Source organism: Phocoena phocoena, chromosome 10, assembly GCF_963924675.1.
Source record: "Phocoena phocoena chromosome 10, mPhoPho1.1, whole genome shotgun sequence".
NCBI classification, from domain to species: Eukaryota; Metazoa; Chordata; class Mammalia; order Artiodactyla; family Phocoenidae; genus Phocoena; species Phocoena phocoena.
The window spans coordinates 48,071,508-48,090,410 of NC_089228.1; the positions used below are offsets into that span (position 1 = coordinate 48,071,508).

Below are 18,903 nucleotides of genomic sequence, written 5' to 3' on the forward strand. Positions count from 1 at the left end.
ATTTTTCAATGTATCCACATACTACAGTTTGTTTATCCATTCATCAATTATTGAAGGACATCTTGGTTGCTTCCAGTGTTTGGCAGCTGTGAATAAAGCTGCTATAAACATTTGCGTGCAGGTTTTTGTGTGGATACAGTTTTCAAATCAGTCGGGTAATACCTAGGAACACGAATGTTGAGTCATATGGTAAAACTATGTTTAGCTTTGTAAGAAACTGGAAACTGTCTTCCAAAGTGGCTATACCATTTTGCACTCCCACCAGCAATGAATGAGAATTCTTGTTGTCCTGCATCCTTGCCAATTTATTTGATTTTAGCCTTAATAATAGATGAGTTCTTTTATTTAGTTTTTCGTTCTTTTAAGTTGCACTTCCCTAATGACAAATAATGTTGAGCATCTTTTCATATGCTTATTTGCTATCTGTATATCTTCTTTGGTGAGTTATCTCTTCAGATCTTTTGCCTGTTTTCTAAATTGGGATGTTTACCTTCTTACTGTTGAGTTTTGAGTTATTTGTATATTTTGGATACAAGTCTTTTATCAGCTATGTTTTGCAAATATTTTCTCCAGTCTCTGGCTTGCCTTTTTATTCTCTTAACAGCATCTTTTGCAGAGCAGAAGTTTTTTACTTTAGTAAAGTCCAATTTGGAACTTCCCTGGTGGTCCAGTGGTAAAGAATCCGCCTTACAATGCAGGGGACACGAGTTCGATCCCTGGTCAGGGAAACTAAGATCCCACATGCCACTGGGCAACTAAGCCCGCGTGCTGCAACTACTGAGACTGCGTGCCGCAAACTACAGAGCCAACGCACGCTGGAGCCTGCGCGCCACAACTAGAGAGAGAAAACCTGCACACCACGGCTAGAGAGAAGACTGTGCACCACAACAAAAAGTCCACGTGCCGCAACTAAGACCTGACGCAGCCAAAAATAAACAAAATAAATAAATCTTTTAAAAAAAGTCCAATTTATCAATTTTTTTCTTTCATAGATTTTGCTTTTGGTGTCATATCTAAAAATTCATTGCCAAACCCGAGGTCACTTAGATTTTCTCCTATGTTGTCTTCTAGAAGTTTTATATAGTTTTGTGTTTTACATTTAGGTCTATGATCCATTTTGAGTTAATTTTTGTAAAGGGTGTAAGATCTGGGTTTACATTTTTTACATTAAATTTTTGCATATGGTCATCCAATTATTCCAGTACCATTGTTGAAAAGACTATCCTTTCTCCATTGAATTGCCTTTGCTTCTTTGCAGTTGACTATATTTATGTGGGTCTATTTCTGAACTTTCTATTTTGTTCCATGGTTCTGTGTCTATCCTTTTGCCAATACCATGCTATTTTGATTATGGAAGACTTTATAGGAAGTCTTAAAATCAGGTAGTGTGAAGCCTCCAACTTTGTTTTTCTTCACTACTGTGTTGGATATCCAGGTCTTCTGCGTTTCCATTTGAACTTTAGGATAAGTTTGTTGATATTTGCAAAACAGCTTGCTGTGCTTTTGATTGAGATTATATTGAATCTATAGGTCAGTTTGGGAAGCGTTGACGTCTTATCAACAATATTGAGTCTTTCAATCCATGAACATGGAATATACACATATTTTTTCTAAAGTTTATTAAGTTTTATACATATATATTTTTAAGTTAATAAAACTTGTGACTATCTCAGAAGTCAAAAAAGAGATCATAATGAAAATTTTAAAATATTTATAAACGAGTGATACTATAAATGCTTATAAGTGAAAACTATAAAAACTTATACCACTCATATCAAACCTATGGGTGGTATAAAAAGTGGTACTCTGTGGGAAATTTATAGTGTTACCTGCTTTATAATAGAAAATCAGAAAGACTGAAAATTAATAAACTAAATGCCCATCATAGGAAGTGAAAAAAGAACAAAATAATATAAACCTAAATAAATAGATTGTAAAGTTAAGACAGAAATAAAGGAAACAGGAAACAATAATAGCAAGATACGGAAACAACATTAAGTGTCCATCAACGGATGAATGAATAGAGAAAATGTGGTATATATTTATATATACAATGAAATACTATTTAGCCACAAGAAAAAACGGAAATCCTGCCATTTGTGACAACAGGGGTGGATCTTGGGAGCATTATGCTAGTGAACAGCCAGAGAAGGACAAATACTGTATGGTATCACTTATATGTGGAATTTTTTTTTAAAGTCAAAACTAGTGGAAACAGAAAGTTTAAGTGGTTTCCAAGGGCTGTGGGTGGGGAAATAGGAAGAGGTTGGTAAAAGGGTAATTACTTTCAACTATAAGAGGAATAAGGTCTGAGGATATAATGTAAAAACATGGTGACTATAGTTGATAACACTATATTGTATAATTGAAATTTGCTAAGACAGTAGAACATAAGTTTCTCACACACACACACAAAAAGATAAATATGTGAGGTGACAGATGTGTGAATTAACTAGATGAAGGGAGTCCTTTTGTAATATATATGTATATCAAAGAACCACAATGTACACTTTGCATATCTTACAATTTTGTATGTCAATTTTACATTTACCTTTGCTAAATTTTTTAATGTTTCAAATGATCAATTTTATATTAGGTATATTTTACCACAATAAAAAATGTTTTAAAAATATGTGCAAGGGTATTCCCTGGAGGTCCAGTGGTTAGAATTCGGCACCTTCACTGCTGTGGGCTGGGTTTCAATCCCTGGTCAGGGAACTAAGATCCCACAAGCCACGCAGCAGGGCAAAAAAAAAAAAAAAAAAGTGCAAGACCTGTGTGTAAAATAATTATAATTATAAAACTTACAGAAATATGTTAAAAAGAAAAATTAATGGAGAGATATCTAATAGTCATGAATAAAAGTTGTCAATTTTTCCCCATGTTGATCTGTAGATTCAGTACAAATCCAGTCAAAATCCAAAAGGTATTTTTTTGTGAAATTTGTCAAGATAACTCTAAAATTACTATGGAAGCACAAAGGGCATGAATACCTAAGACAATTCTGAAGAATAATAAGGAGGAATGATTTGTCCTGTCAAACCTCAGAATCTATTATAAAGTTATATTCATTAAAGACAAGGTGGTCTCAGTGCAGGAATAGCTAAATAGCCCAGAAATAGATTTATGCAAACACTTTTTAAAAATATTTATTTTATTTTATTTATTTTGGCTGCACCGGGTCTTAGTTGCAGCACATGGGATCTTCAGTTGCGGCATGCAGGCTTCTTAGTTGTGGCATGCGGACTCTTAGTTGCGGCACGCATGAGGGATCTAGTTCCCCGACCAGGGCTCAAACCCAGACCCCCTGCACTGGGAGCATGGAGTCTTACCCACTGGACCACCAGGGAAGTCCCAAACAAATCTGGATATATGAGAGACAGACTTGCATGACAGGTCAGTAAATGGAAAAAAATTAACATTGGTTCCTGTCTCACACCATAAACAAAAATTTCAGCCCTATTAAGGACCTAAATTTAAAGAACAAAACTTTTGTTAGAAAAAATATATATATATATATTTTTTCCCCCGACCAGGGATTGAACCCGTGTCCCCTGCATTGGAAGTTGGATTCTTTACCACTGGACCACCAGGGAAGTCCCTGTCCCAGCCTTTTTTCAATTTTATATTTGTATACTCTTATATACTTTTATATACTCTTATATACTCTTACATACTTTTTATTTGATGTACAGTAAAATACACCCTTTGTTGTGTACAGTTCTGTGGGTTTTGACAAAGGTATAGAATAGTATATCTAGCACCAAAATCATGATGTGGAGGGGTTCCATTACCCCTAAAATCCCCTTGTGTTTCTCCTCCGTCTACTCCACAATCTCTTGCAATCACTGTTTCTATAGTTTTGCCTTTTACAAAATGTCATTTAAATGGAATCAAACATGACTTAGCATCTAGGGTCTAGTTCCTTTTACTGGAATATATTTTTGGCTTTACGTGAAAAATGATTTCTTTTTTCTTTTTTTTTCACTTTAAGCAAAGTCTTTCTTTTCAAGGAACATTTTCTCATTCTCTGTTCTTGGCATACATTTTAAATTCTTACCAGTAGAACCAAAGCCTCCTGAAACCCTTACAGTGTCATCTAAAACTTGAACTTCCTCTATTTCTGGGTAAAAAAAATCTGTTCACAAATGAGCTGTGCAATTTTATCACACTTTTTACTTCAAACTTTGCCACAATTAAATAGTACAATACCAACATTTCCTCTACAGTCTTCATCTATGACACCAGCTTCTACATCTATGAAATGTTTTACAGCCAAGCTAGAACATGGAGCTACTCTCCCATAGCACCCAGAAGGAAGAGGTACCTGAATGTTGGTTTTCACAAGGGCTTTCTCCATAGGTGGTACTGTGCAATCACAGGCAGTGTACAGGTCAGAGCCTGCGGTGCATGTAGTCCCCTTGGTCTGGGCGGTGGTGTGCTCCGAGAGCTGGGCAAAGTGGAGCGGTATGCCGCCCTCCTCTGCAAGCTGGGCCACCTTGCTGGGGGAGACGACTTGTTTGCTGAGAGCAGGGCACGGCAGGGCAGAATGTGAGCACGAGAGGGAGCAGGGTGAACCAGAAAAGGATTTCTTAATCAGGACACAAAAGCTATGCTATTCTATGCTAACCATAAAATAGGGCTTCCCTGGCGGCTCAGTGATTAAGAATCTGCCTGCCAATGTGAGGGACACGGGTTCGAGCCCTGGTCTGGGAAGATCCCACATGCCGCGGAGCAACTAAGCCCGTGCACCACAACTACTGAGCCTGCGCTCTAGAGCCCGAGAGCCACAACTACTGAAGCCCGCATGCCACAACTACTGAAGCCTGCGCGCCTATAGCCCGTGCTCCGCAACAAGAGAAGCCACTGCAATGAGAAGCCTGCGTACCACAAGGAGTAGCCCCCGCTCGCCGCAACTAGAGAAAGCCCGCACACAGCAACGAAGACCCAGCACAGCCAAAAAATAAATTAAAAAAAATTTTTTGATTATAAATTTGACTACTCAAAAATGAAAATCATAGAGTTAAAATAAACACAACTGGGAGAATATATTGAAAAACTTGTATTACTGGGGAGAAAAAGGATCAAGAATATGTAAAGAAGCCACAGATCAATAATAAAAAGACAACAGAAAAATGACAAAAGATATGAATGGGCATTGCAAGAAGAGGAAATTTAAACAAACATACGAAGAGATGTTCAACCTCTTTAATAATGAGGGAAATGCAAGTCAAGACCATAATTTACACTAATTTGCTTAAGAAAACTTAAGAAATCTGACAATACCCAGTATCTATCTTCTATACATTTCTGGCAGGATTATTCATAGTTCCACTTTGGAAAACAATTTGGCATTGTCTTATAGAGCTGAATATCCCCACACATTATGACCCAGCAATTCTACTCCCAGTTACATACTCTGGGCAAACATTTGTACCTATGATCCAAGAAGAGTACCAAAACATTCACGACAACACACCTCAAATGTGAAGAAAAAACAAAAAAAAAGAGCCCAAATGCTCCTTCAGCAGAGGAATGGATAAACTGTGGTATATTTATCTAGTGGAATGCAATACAGCAATGAAAATGCATAAATTTCAGTTACATCTCTTAAGACTTGACCAGCCGTTGCTGGCTTTGAAGACACAAGGAACTGTGAGCTAAGGAATTGTGGGCAGCCTTTGGAGGCTGGAACAGGCAAGGAAATAAATTCCCTGACGACAGCTGATTTTAGCTTAGTGAGACCCATTTTGGCCTTCTGACCTGCAGGACTATAAGATAATAAATCTGTGTTGCTTAAAGCCGCTAAGTTTGTGACAATATGTTACAGCAGCAACAGAAAACTAGTACAGTGTGTATGTGTGTAAGTTTGGAGGGGGTGTCACAGGACAGAAGAGACTTCCCAGGCAGAGAGGGAGAGAGAGAGGGAAGGAAGAAGGGAGGGAGGGAGAGAGGGAAGGAGGGAACCTTTGCTTTGCTCAGAGAGATTTGGCTTTTGGGCCTGGAGCCAGCTTCCCAGGCAGGGTCCCCTTCAGTGTCCCCCACAGCATCACCTGAATACCCACAGGGGCCTGACAGTCTGCAAGGCCCTGGAGCACTTGTTCCCAAAGGTCCCCTGCCAGGTGGACAGGCCCCAGGCAATTGGTTCTCAATGTAAAAAGTGGAAACTAAGGCCTGGGACAGGAAGGTATAACCAGGAGCAGCCCCCCTTCTGAGGGCAGGAAATGGCCAGATGCCACACCTGAGAACTCACGCTTCCCGGGAGGACAGCCCGCTCCTTCCACAGACTCCCCACAGCCGAACAGGCCCTGTCCACATCTGCGCTGAGAATGCAACCACACAGTTGCCAGGTGTCATCATAATTGCCACCCTCCACACCCTCCCAGTCCCTCCTCCCTGGAGACAGGACCACAAGCCAGGCCCAGCCAGACCCTTGGAAGCAGAACCCTTGGGTTCCACGGTGTCTGGGGAGCAGTGTCACAATGGGGCGGGGAGGTCCTGGGGTGGGGTGGCATGGGGAAGAACAGCATTCCATTCCTGGGGCACAACTGGCCACAGGCTCTAGGAACTGAAGGTGCAAGGCAGGCTGGGAAAATCTCCACGTGAGCCAGCCCCATTTCTCCGTGCAGACTGTTCCCAGCACCTGGAGCACCCGCCTCCCCATCAGGGCTCCACCTCCACTGAGGGAAATCCTCCCATCCTTCCACACACAACTTGGCTGCCCCTGTCCCCATGCCTGAGGAGGAGGAATGGAGAGGAGAGTAAGAGGAGGAATAGGCTCTCCACTCAGCAGCTCCCAGATCCCACCCGGGGGAGGAGGGAGTGTAGGTTAAAGACTTCTTGGTGGGAAGTTTGGGGAGCGGCAGTAGGATGGCTTTTCCTTTCTCTCACAGGAGGAGGAGAAGCTATGTGGTAGGGGGTAGAAGGATGGGAGGCAGGCAGAGCGGAGTTTAGAAATAGCCACTGGTGAGAGTTGGAAAACGAGCTGACTTGAAAAGCTGGTAGGAATACGAGGTGCTGCTAAAGACCCAGTTGGTGTTGGTGACCATGGATTCATAGATCAGACTTGTTGGGAGTGTGACTCTTTCCAGCAGTGACCAGCAGTTGGGGTGCAGGAAGAGAGAAAGCAGACAGTCGGGCTCATGTGCTGCTATGGTCTTGCTAGCTGGATTCTTCTGTAAGAGACTATGTGGGGATCCCCACGGGGCGGGACGGGGGGGCGGCCAAGAGGTGAAGAGGGGTCCCAAGGGGTCAGTTGCAGGCACATTGCTCATAGATCAGACTTGTTGGGAGTGTGACTCTTTCCAGAGGTCCTGGGATGATCGCTGAGAACCCCCGAAAATTCTTGTGGAAAACCTACTTTTAGGAGCCTGCCAGGGCCACTGACTGATGATTAACCACTGCAAGCCCGGAAGAACTACCACCAGTGGCCACCAGGTAAGAAGACTTCTTCCCCTTTCCCTCACCCTGCATGGGCCCTGAAGGAGCCAGAGAAGCAGAGCATGAAAGGGAGGAGGGGCCCGGAGAGGAACAGGACCCACATCCTCCCTCTCCCCGCCACTGGTCCCTGAGTGCAGGACAGGGGAAGGAGAATCTTTGAAGAGAAGGCAAGACTGAAGCTTCGATTCTGACTGAATCAGTGTCCACTCAGCTGCATCAAATGCCCTGTGGGTTCCACCTTATCCAGACGGGCCTAGTCCAGCCACTGGAGGAACCACAACCTTCCCTTCATCCACAGCTTTTCCTTCACCTGCCTGGGTGAGTCCAGAACTTTTAAGTGTTTTTTTCTTCCTACGCTCACCTACTTGGAGAGGCCCTACCCAGCTGTTCTGTTTTTGGCTTGACTGTGTTTTCAGGGCAGGGGGACCCCAGATGGAGGGGATCTGAGGAGCCATATCCCCACAAGACTGTCAGAGAACAAGTGAAGCCCAAGACACACCCAAGACTCTAACCCAGAACAGGGTATTGGGCGTGGGGCTCTGGGGATGAGAAAGGTTTTGAAAGGAGGGAGGCCTGTCTCGGATGCTTCTGGGATTGGGCTGGGCAGTGGCTGGCTGGCTCTGGGGCCAGCTCATGGGGTGCCGCCTCCGTCAGCAAGACGGCCATGCTCATAGGTCCAGCTGTTCCCAGGGGAGTGTTCAGGCAGCTCTCTGCTGCTGCTGCTCTGGCTTCGGAGACACACTCAGAGGTACATGCTGCCCTAAAGGCCACCCCTGGGCTAGAAGTACTTCCTGAGGCCTCAGAATCCTTTTCCAACGGCACTGCGTTCAGAGAGCTGGAGGAAGCAGAAGGCTGTCACTGGCTGCTTAGGAACTGACCCCGTATTACATTTCCTCGCCATCCCCTCCCCAAAGTAGGGGAATCGTGAGGATGCCATATGGGCCTCTATGCAACAATGGACAAATGGTGAAGTAGATCCCCTTCGGGGATGGGGTCACTGATATGAGGTCCTGGGTTTCAGAGAGACCAAGCACCTCGCTGTGGGCATGACTCCTGCTCCATGTCGTCCATGGCGTCCTTCAGGCTCCAGCCACGTGGCTCTGGCAGCAGGGCACAGAGTAAGCCAGCCCCGATGGGGAGGCTGCCGTAGATGAGCATAGGGAGGGCCGTGTGGTACTCACCCAGCAGGGTCACGAGTGGCGTGAGGATGCCCCCGATCCTCGAGAAAATGCCCACCAGCCCCATGCCCGTCTGCCCGCACAAAGGTGAGTGCAAGCCGAGAAGACCCGGCCCCCGCTGGGCCACAGCTCCACCCCAGCTCACTTCCTTGGAAGCACCCCAGTGTCTCATCTGGTCTCCACAGGCCTGCAGAGTCTCCAGGCCCATGCAGTCCAGCCAGCCTTCCTGCCCCCTCCTCCTGCACTTCCCCGAGTCCTACTGCTTTTGCCACCTCCAGGCCTCTCTGTCTGCCTGCTGTGCTCCTGCTCACCTATTGAGTCTCAGATCAAAGGCTGCACCTCCTGACCACCTCCCATCCCCACCGGAGTCTTCCTTCTGAGCCATTCATCAAACTTGGGACTTACTCCATGTTCCAGTCCTGACAAGGCCAGGGTGTGGCCCCTCCTGTATCTGCCCTCCGCTGCTCTCCTCTGCTCTCCACTGACCCCATCCAGCCTTGGACCCCATCCAGCACTGCTGCCCCAGAGCCAGCTCTGTAAGCTCACTGGGGAACAGCAGTAAGGGCAGAGGAGGGGTGGCCAAAATCAGGGTCTCAGGAGCAGAGGAACAGGAGTTGCACCTGCAGTCCTTACCTGATGACAGTGGGGAAGAGCTCAGCAGACTACATGTAGGAGATGGTACATCCGGCCGCCGTGGCGAACTTCCCCACCAGAGCCATCACAGTGCCTGGGGAGCTGGGGGTGTCGGAACAGATCCAGGGCATCCCCCGAGGGGCCCGTCTTCTCTGGGACCATCCGGGAGGGAGGTGCAGAGTGAGGGGCCAGGCAGGCCGGGCTGTGTGGTCAGATCAGGGCAGGGCTGGCCCAGCTACTGCAAGTACCTGGCTCAGGAGCTCGGGGAAGAGTTTTCGCTTGTTGACCGAGGTCACCCTCTGGATCGGTTGTTTAGCCTCCTCTACCCTCCCCCGGGTCAGGAGCCACCGTGCAGATTCCGGCAGAGCCCTGTAGGTCGGGCTGTGACCCTGGGGCCTGGACCTGGGCCTCCCCACTCCCCCAGGAGCCTCCCCGCTGTCCCAGTGCACACTGACCCCACAGGTTCGCTCTCCCAGACACCTCTCTGGACACGTAGCCAACCGAGGGGCAGCTTGCCTGGGAAGTATCTCCTCACCAGAAGTAAAGGAAGAGCGGAAGACAGGTGCAGCGCCACCCATCTGGAAGAGCCTCCAGCTCTGGACGCCATGGGTGAGTCCTGCAAGGGCCATCTGCTCCATGGAGAAGGTACACTGGGCCAGCACCACAGCCTGAGTTCTCCACCAGGGCCCCACCCACTCTGCAACTGTGAGAACACTGAGTCTGAGGCTGGCCCGGACCCTGCCCTCTCACTCCCTGCCATGGCTAGATGCCACCAGGTCAGGGGCTGTGGTCCTGGCCCGGTACAGGGAGCGCTGGTGCCATCACATTAGGTGCGGGGAGTTGAGTGGGCCCCACCGGCAGCGTGGGAACGTGGCCACCCAGACCCCAAGGCCTCGCTCTGCGGCTGATGGCACGGGGCCCAGATACCCACGTAGGGTGACACTGCTGAAGTTATATCCAACGACGGCCGTGGCCACAGCAAAGCGCAGGGCCGTGTAGAGCTCAAAGCCGGGCACAAAGGCTGCGGCCATGCCAAGGATGGCAAAGAGTAGCAGCTGCACCAGGATAGTGGCCTCACGGCCAATCCTGGGGTAAGAAGGGGGCAGGTTGAGGAGGGAGTCTGTCTGAGGGGAAGGAGGGAGACCCAGCCCCCGGCCCTGCCCTGGGTGCTCTGTCTGCGGGAGGGTGCAGGGCCCCACCTGGGAGCCCCATTGCGGGGAGACAGGGCCTTACCTGGAGACCAGTGAGAGGGGCACGTGGTGGGGAGGAACGAGACCCTGGGCCAGGAACCCAAGAGCGTGCTGGGTTGGGGGAGCTGGTCAAAGTTCTTACCAGTTACAGAGGGGCCCGACGATGAGCGCCCCAGTGAGGAGCCTAGCCAGGTCCACCGACTGGGAGGTGTCCTTCGGATGCTTCCGACCACAGACCAGGTTCAGCTGAGGCAGACACATGCAGATGTGAGTCTAGGGGCAGCGAGGGCGAGTCCTTTACCAGCCAGCCCACCCACCACAAACCTCTCAGGACAGAAGTGGGGCAAGCAAGGCATCCCAGGGCACCAGCGTGAACTCAGGGTGCACAACACGATACTTAGAAGTGTAAAGGGAAACACTGGGACCCTCAACATCTGCTTCCTATCAAACTACCAGCTCCAGATGGTTCACGCAATTTTTTTCAGTGACACCATATCTGTGTGAAGTTGTGCTTTTGGAAGTTACTACGAAAAAAAGCAAGCACCATGTGAAACTCAATGTGGAACAGAAAATGAGGGTGGCGGGGTTCAAGGATCAAGACGTTTTGCAGTTCCCAGTACATCCTATTAGGAAGTAATTGCACGTTAGGATGAAATAAAAGTGTTTTCTTTTGATTCGTGTGTATTTTTTTTTAAACAGCTGCTGAGTTATTAGTACATAAATCCTTCTTAAGTTGTTTGTTTTTTGTCATTGTTGTTGTTTTGGGTTGCACTACGCGGCATGTGGGATCTCAGTGGGATCACATGGGATCCCTTAGAGCAGGGATCGAACCCGTGCCCCCTGCAGTGGAAGCATGGAGTTTTAACCACTGGATCGCGAGGGAAGTCCCCCTTCTTAAATTGTTTGGAACAAATTACTTAATATGTGAAACTTTTAGGTATTTTTTTGTCCTGGAGATGCCAAGTAAAATTATTGACCCACTATGAATGTACAGTTTGGGAACCTCTGACAGTCATTAACTGCTTCTTCCTGACAAATGGGGCCTCTTTCCCACAACCATGGCACCCCTGTGACCTGCTTGGGCCTTTCCAACTTTTCCCAACTGGCTGCAGAACCCCCCTGAAACTCCCATCATTCACAGGCAGTCAGAATCCTAAGGAGCCCTCACACACTCCTTGAGGAAAGAGATTAGGATGGAGGAATGTGCAGGCCTGCACACACACGGACACACACACAGACATATACACACACGATGTGAGGAGGACAACCCACCTGGAGACTCACAGAGAGAACTTGACAGACCGGGAAACCAAGTGATGAAAATATGGGTGTCCATACAAGTCTGTACACTCGTCTACTGCAATGTGCACATAACAATAAGTGCACGTGACTGATATTCCCCACCTCCATCTGTGGGCCCCGCAGTGAGTTTTATGCCCCTCTGCACATAGCTCAGCTCCATATGTTTATGAGGGTATCATGACACGAGCTGTTCTCCAGAGCTCACAGAGGTAGCTTCACAACAATATTAATGCTTTTTTTTTTAAAAAAAATAAATTTATTTATTTAATTTTTGGCTGCGTTGGGTCTTTATTGCTGCGCGCGGGCTTTCTCTAGTTGCGGCGAGCGGGGGCTACTCTTCGTTGTGGTGCATGGGCTTCTCATTGCGGTGGCTTCTCTTGTTGTGGAGCACGGGCTCTAGGAGCGCAGGCTTCAGTTCTGGCACACGGGCTCAGCAGTTGTGGCGCACGGGCTTAGTTGCTCCGCGACATGTGGGATCTTCCCGGACCAGGGCTCGAATCCGTGTCCCCTTCATTGGCAGGCGGATTCTCAACCACTGCGCCACCAGGGAAGCCCCTGTTAATGCTTTTTGAGCGCTTACTCTGGGTTGGATAATGCGCCACATGTTTTACGTGCATTATCTCATTTAAAAATTTTATTTATTTATTTTGGCAGCGCCAGGCCTTAGCTGTGGCACACAGGATCTTCACTGCAGCATGCAGGATCTTCAGTTATGGCATGCTGACTTCTTAGTTGTGGCATGTGGACTCTTAGTTGTGGCATGCAGACTCTTAGTTACGGCATGCATGCGGGATCTAGTTCCCTGACCAGGGACTGAACCCGGGCCCCCTGCATTGGGAGCGTGGAGTCTTACCCACTCGACCACCAGGGAAGTCCCATCTCATATAATTCTGACAACGATCCTTGACTTATTATTATATTCCCCCAGGGGTCCCCAATTCCTGGGCTGTGGACCGGTACCACTCTACAGCCTGTTAGGAACCAGGCTGCACAGCAAGAGGTGAGCGGCGGCGAGCAAGCAGAACTTCATCTGCCACTCCCCATCACTCCCCATCTCTCGTGTTACCACCTGAATCATTCCCCCAACACCCCCCGCCCTCTCTGTGGAAACACTGTCTTCCACGAAACCGGCCCCTGGTGCCAAAAAGGTAGGAGACTGCTTTATTCGTCTAAGGGAGAAGAGGTTAAGCAGCTAGTCCTGGCAGTGACTGAAACTGAGGGAAAGCTAAGGTAATGTTTCCTGAGTGAAGGAATGAGTGAATGAAGGAAGGAACTAATACCTTCAGTCAGATGAGTAGCCAATCTCCATTAGTTAACTAACCTTTAGCAAAAAATTAACCAACTCAGGAGACAGCATTTTGCTCCTAGTTCTGTCCTGAAGGACAACTGTTAATTTTATTTTTATTTTTAAAAATTAATTAACTTTATTTTTGGCTGCGTTGGGTCTTCATTGCTACCCTCAGGCTTTCTCTGGTTGTGGTGAGCAGGGGCTACTCTTCATTGCAGTGCGTGGGCTTCTCATTGCGGTGGCTTCTCTTGCTGTGGAGCACGGGCTCTAGGGCATGTGGGCTTCAGTAGTCGTGGCACGTGGGCTCAGTAGTTGTGGCTCACGGGATCTAGAGCGCAGCCTCAGTAGTTGTGGCGCACGGGCTTAGTTGCTCCGCAGCATGTGGGGTCTTCCCGGGCCAGGGCTCGAACCCGTGTCCCCTGCATTGGCAGGTGGATTCTTAACCACTGCGCCACCAGGGAAGTCCAACAACTGTTAATTTTATAACTGTTAACTTTAAATATATATCAAATGATGAATGGATTGCCCCTGAGAATGAAGTGCAGCAGGACCAGGTACTTGAACTTGTTCCACCCAGTTCTATCCTGTTTGCTTTTTGTCCAGCTACCACAGATTGCTTTGTAGTTAAACATTATTTAAAATAAATAATAATGAACAAAGGCCTGCTGCTGTCAGCCTCTGGAGTCAGAACTGAGTCACTCTGTGTGACTCTGAATCTGTTGGCTGATCTGCTGGTGTCTTGGTTTCCCACGTACAAAATGGGGATGAAATACATTCCATAGTATCGCCAGATAGGATTAAAGGAATTAACACATGTAGCACGCTTAGCACAGTGGCTGTGCTAGGTCAGCAAATGTTAGCTCAGCTGAGGCTGTACTGGCCCCTGTGCCATGAAGCACACAGCTGGTGACACAGGCATCTCAGACACAAGGGGTGGTCATACTCTAAAGGCATGAGTGCTGAGCCATGGGACTCCTCCAAGGCTGCCACCCCTGCTTAGTGGACACCATTCACTACCTCCCTGAAGTTGAGATATCCCCTATCTTATCAAATCCTCATTCTAACTCCATGAAGGCTTATCATTCCCTCTGTTTTGCAGCAAAGACAGAGGCTTAGAGAGGTGCCAAGACCTACCCAAGTTCATGTGCTGGTGTCATGTTGCAGATGGAACAGAGATGAAGAGGGCTCCAACTTGGGACACCAGTTGTCAACCTTCCCAGCCCTAATGCCTACAGTGGATGGTTCTGTCTGGGGCCTGCCCCGGTGGCCCGCAGCATCCCACCCCCATTTCCTGGAGCAAAACCCATCACATTTCCCTTCCACTGTTCCAAAACCATCAATGACTCCCTTTGGTCTCTAGGAGACAGCCCCAATTCCTCAGCATTGTATCTGAGACCCTTTAAGAGTTGGCTCTTGCCTTTTCTCAACCCCTTTTGTATGTGAGAATTGCTCACAGGGGCCAGGCATTTTCGTGCTCCAGACCCTAGAAATGGCTATTCTCTCTGCTTCCCCTTCCCTCCCATTGCTTCCTTCTGTGGTCCCAGGACGGATCACACTGTTGTTGCTATTCACTGATGGTCTAGTTGCCTCCCTATTCAGAGGTTCGTGTGGACAGGGCTGGGAGTCATTTTCTCTTTTTCCAAGGATGGGCACCCAGGAAATGTTGGACAGGTAGGTTGAGAAGGAGAAATGTACTCTGTCCTTCATGAGCACACTGCCTATAAGGAAATATATTATTTTCTTCTTAAATTCGGATTGTTTGTATTTCACTTTGCATATGAAGTTGCTGGTTATAATAAGGAAACTTGGGATGTCACCTCAGAGGAGTCCTCAGTCTGTAGCAGAACCCCTGCTTGTTGACTGGAAACCAAGGTGCATACCTCACACAAGGTAGCCCCAGAGTTTGGGGTTGTCATGTGGTTCAGGGCACAAAGTACCAAAAGTGTACATTGCCCTGAGAGTCGCAGTTCTTGGGAGGGTGGATCCCTGGGAGCATGTCAGGGAAAGGCCAGAGGTCCAAGGTCCCACCCCAGGGTCAGCAAAGACTAAGTTGGTGACTGAGGATAAAGAGAGAGGCCCCCAATCCTTGAGAACATCCCATTCATTCCCATAACCTGCCCAGCCCTATCCCAGGCACACCAAGTCCCTGCTGCTTCCCAGACACATCACCTGCTTCCTGTTGCCAGGCCCTCCTTTTGCTATTCTCTGTCTACAAAGGCCTTCCCCTCTTCTACATCAATCTTATTCTGGTCCCTGGTGCCCAGTTCACATACCAACTCCTTCAGGGAGTTGCCTGCCCATTCCCTCCCCAGGAGGAAGCAAATTCTAGCCTTAGAGCCCATCTAGCCCTTTGTCCCTCAACAAGGAGCCCAGATGTTCTCAGAGAAGGTGAATAGGGTGCCTCTGTTCTCTGTTCCTTGCATAGTTAATACTCAGAAGCTGTTGGCTAAATATAATTGCATGAACAGACCAGCAAAGGCTGTGCATTAAGACCTGGAGTTGGCTCCAAGCACTCTGGAAGTCTGCCTGGGCTGTAAGGATGGTGACATTTGGCCAGATGGGCAGAGAGTTTATGAGCACATGTAGAGGAAGACACCTCCACGACATCTAAGGACCGATGAAGACCAGACCTAACACGGGTGGGATACTGGGGAGACGATGGAGGGGGCACTGAGGGTCAGACCAGCCTAGGCTGGGCTAGATCCAGGGGCTGGCAGAGTTCAAAGGCGACCTACTCCCTCTGTGGGGTGGAATGAGGGGGAGGGTCAGGAAGAAGGCAGGAGGACACATCCTCAGGCTGCCACGGTTCTGGAGGCAGGTATATGGTCACATATTAAGAGGTGAATGTTTAGTCTCGGGGCTCAAATTGCCCTCCACAGAGGTTCAGGATTTGCCACCATTAAGGTGAGAGCTGCACAGATCCCCAACCCCTGCCCCTCAGGCTTCTGGACTATGTGCTCTTTCCCATGCCTGCAGGGAACTGGGCAGCAGGTGCCCCGAATGAGAGAGTCCCGGCTCCATCATCAAGTCTTTATGTTGCCCTCGCCAAGTCATCTCCCCATTCTGTGCTCAACCCCACTGTCTGGGAAGCAGCCTTTCTTGCTCTGAGGTGGTTGGAGTGGGGAACTTTCTATTGATCTGCCAGGGTCCCTCCTACGAGAATGGAGTTAGCAGGAGCAATTGCCCAGTTATGTGCAGGACAGTCCTAGAGTCCTGGGTGTCCTTCAGGATCTAAGAGGCAGGCAGGCACCTAGGAGGAGATCTAGAGAGAGAGGTTGAAGGCAGGAAGCTCGAGGCAAGCAAGCAGGAAGGCAGACGAGTGGACAGGGAAGGGGTAGCATCAGAGGGTTAGTTAAATGCAAAGATAGGTAAGCAGGCAGACATGCAGAGGTGGACGGAAAGACAAAGGCAAATGGACAGGCAGATGGGAACATGGGGGAGAGAGAGAGAGAGGCATGAGGACAGGAGAACAGGAGAGACAAGAAGGAGGGCCACTGGGCAGACAGGCAGCGGGACAGATAAAAGCACAGGCAGAGATGAATGGACAGATGGACAGACACCCTGGACAAAGGAAATGGATGGAGAGGTAGATGAGCCAACAGGCAGAGGACAGAGAGCAAAACAGGCGGACCCACCGTCATTCAGGCATGGGGTGCAGGGGCAGCCACAGAGGCAGCCACACCAGAGACTGAGGGCACGGGGTCGGGCAGACGAGCTGACGGACTCAAAAGAGGTGGAAAGATAGGCCAAAGGGCAGCCTTACCTCATTCTTTAGGGATAGGGGCCTCCCGCAGGATAGACCCAGCCCGCCTCGCAAGGCTGGGTCTCACTGAAGCTGTGGCTGAGGATGTCCTCCAGGCTGGCACCGTCGGGGGGTGGCCGGAACAGGAGGCAGGGCTCAGGGCTGCCTGCAGCATCCACAGGCACGCTCGGCACTGGCTGCTCAGCAGCGCTCAGGGTCAGAGTCCGGTTCTTGACCCAGGCCGCTGAACAGTGGTGGGCCTCATCCAGGCCCATGAAGACCTGGGTGAACATGCAGAACGCAGTCAGGAAGTTGGGGACACGCAGCAGTATCAGCAGCTGTACCTGGAAGCTACCAAAGCTGCCAATGTCAGCCGGGACCTGGGCAAAGGGAGCCACGGTCACTGGTTACCGCCTCCTAAGCTGGGGCCACCAGACAGCTCTGCAGCTCGCTCTGGGGCACGGGCTCCTCGGGGCAGTGGCGGTGCTGCGTTACTGTTTAAAACAGCCCTGCCTGTCCCCACCTGTCACGCCTCAGCTCCCCAACTCTGGTCTAGGAATGACAGAATATGATGAAAAGATAGTCCACTCTGACTTGGAGGATCCGAGGATGTTTTATGGACTGTGTGACAGGCACCACAAGAGGAACTTCTCAGGCCTGGCACACAGCAGTGAGCTTTAGCCAAAAGTTACATGGTATACAGGGACAGCACCCCCTCTAACTGCAACATCCTCTACAATTCACACCAGTGCAAACCCCTCCCATTACGATAAGAGTCCAAACTCTGAGAGTAATTTCAGCGCGACAAGGCAGTTGCTACTACACTGCGCCGCGGGGGATAAGTCAGTGGAGCAGCAAGGACCCAGCCTGCACATTAACTTGGCCAACAGCCCAACCTGGTCTCTTGACCCTGAAGTTATTTTCTTCTGCAGGGTCTCTAGCATGTGGTGGTATGCAACAGCAGTCAATCCAAGGGTAGTATGAAGGTCAGGAGACCCACCAAGGGCATAAATGCCTTTCCCTTCAGCAGCAGAACTAACCAGTGCATCTTGATCTCTATCTAATCAAGGAAGGAACCATTAACACCCTCCCAAGACAGAAACAGATGCAAAAGCTGCCCAAGGGTAGCCCAACCACCCTGAGCAATCTTGGTGAGCACAGAGGGACAAAGGACAAAGCCCGAGCCCCCGCTGTGGAAGCCCCCCCATTTGGGGGTCAGTCCTATGACCCTGCTGGAGTCGAGGTTGGGATGGGGCACGGCATAGGGGCTGGCAGGTCAGGATTCTTACAGGATAGGAGGCTAACAGAAGGCAGGACCTCTGACAACAGGAACCTCCCAACAATGAAAGCCCCCATCCTTTTTCCCTGGGGGGAGTCTCACTGCAGGTAGACCCAGGGCTTGGAAAGCATCTAGTTCAATCATAGGAGGTGGGGAATGGTGGGATTAAATAGAGCATTAGGGAAAAATACACGCTTGGGTATCACATTCACATTCACATATTTGCTTGGTAAGCATCGGAAAGCCTTTTTGTGTTTTGATTTTGAAACACTTTGAGATAAGAGATGGGCAGAGGAGCATGGGTGAAGGGAAGGCAAGGCAGCAAGGTTGTGCGGGGCAGTTCCTGATACAGTGTGCCTACATCCGTGGCCTGCTAGCACGGGGGGAGGGTCCAGGTAGGGCAGACGCTGGAAGGCAGAGGCAAGGGTCCGCAACCCTGCCTAAGGAGAGGACATTCCTCTCTGCCCCCTCCCAAACTCCCCACCAAGCTCCCCACTGTCCCCAGCCCCACCTCTCCTTCCTCACCCACCTCGCTTGCGTGTTCTTGTCCTCAGCATAGCCTTCGCTGAATTGCCAAGAAAGCAGACGCTACTAGTTGCTGCTGCTCACTGTGGCGTTCACATTATGGGGAAAACTGAGGTGGAGACAGGAGCCTGGGCTCAGTCCTCATCATCTTTTCACTCCGATCAGGGTAAGGATTTCAGCTCTAAGGCTCCAAGGGGACTGGAGGTAGGAGGCAGGGAGCTTGGTCTCCACCACTGATTCACTGTGACCCGCAGTCTGCTCCTTCTACCCCTCTGGCCTCTATTTCTGCATCTGTGTATAAGGAAAGCTTGAACTAGATGCTCTCT

General features: G+C 49.2%; 1 protein-coding gene and 1 pseudogene across 1 annotated transcript; both read right to left on the reverse strand.

Annotated features, from left to right (window-relative positions):
* Positions 1–3,989: 3,989 nt before the first annotated feature.
* On the reverse strand, positions 3,990–7,049 carry LOC136129577 (deoxyuridine 5'-triphosphate nucleotidohydrolase pseudogene; annotated as a pseudogene).
* An 898-nt stretch (positions 7,050–7,947) lies between these two features.
* Positions 7,948–18,609, reverse strand: SLC22A13 (solute carrier family 22 member 13). Its single transcript, XM_065885932.1, is given in 12 exon segments — positions 7,948–8,275; positions 8,480–8,691; positions 9,239–9,346; positions 9,348–9,414; positions 9,501–9,620; positions 9,787–9,811; positions 9,814–9,954; positions 10,183–10,337; positions 10,584–10,687; positions 16,795–16,823; positions 16,826–17,176; positions 18,582–18,609. Coding segments are annotated over 12 exon segments (1,668 nt in total).
* Between the last annotated feature and the right edge of the window lie 294 nt (positions 18,610–18,903).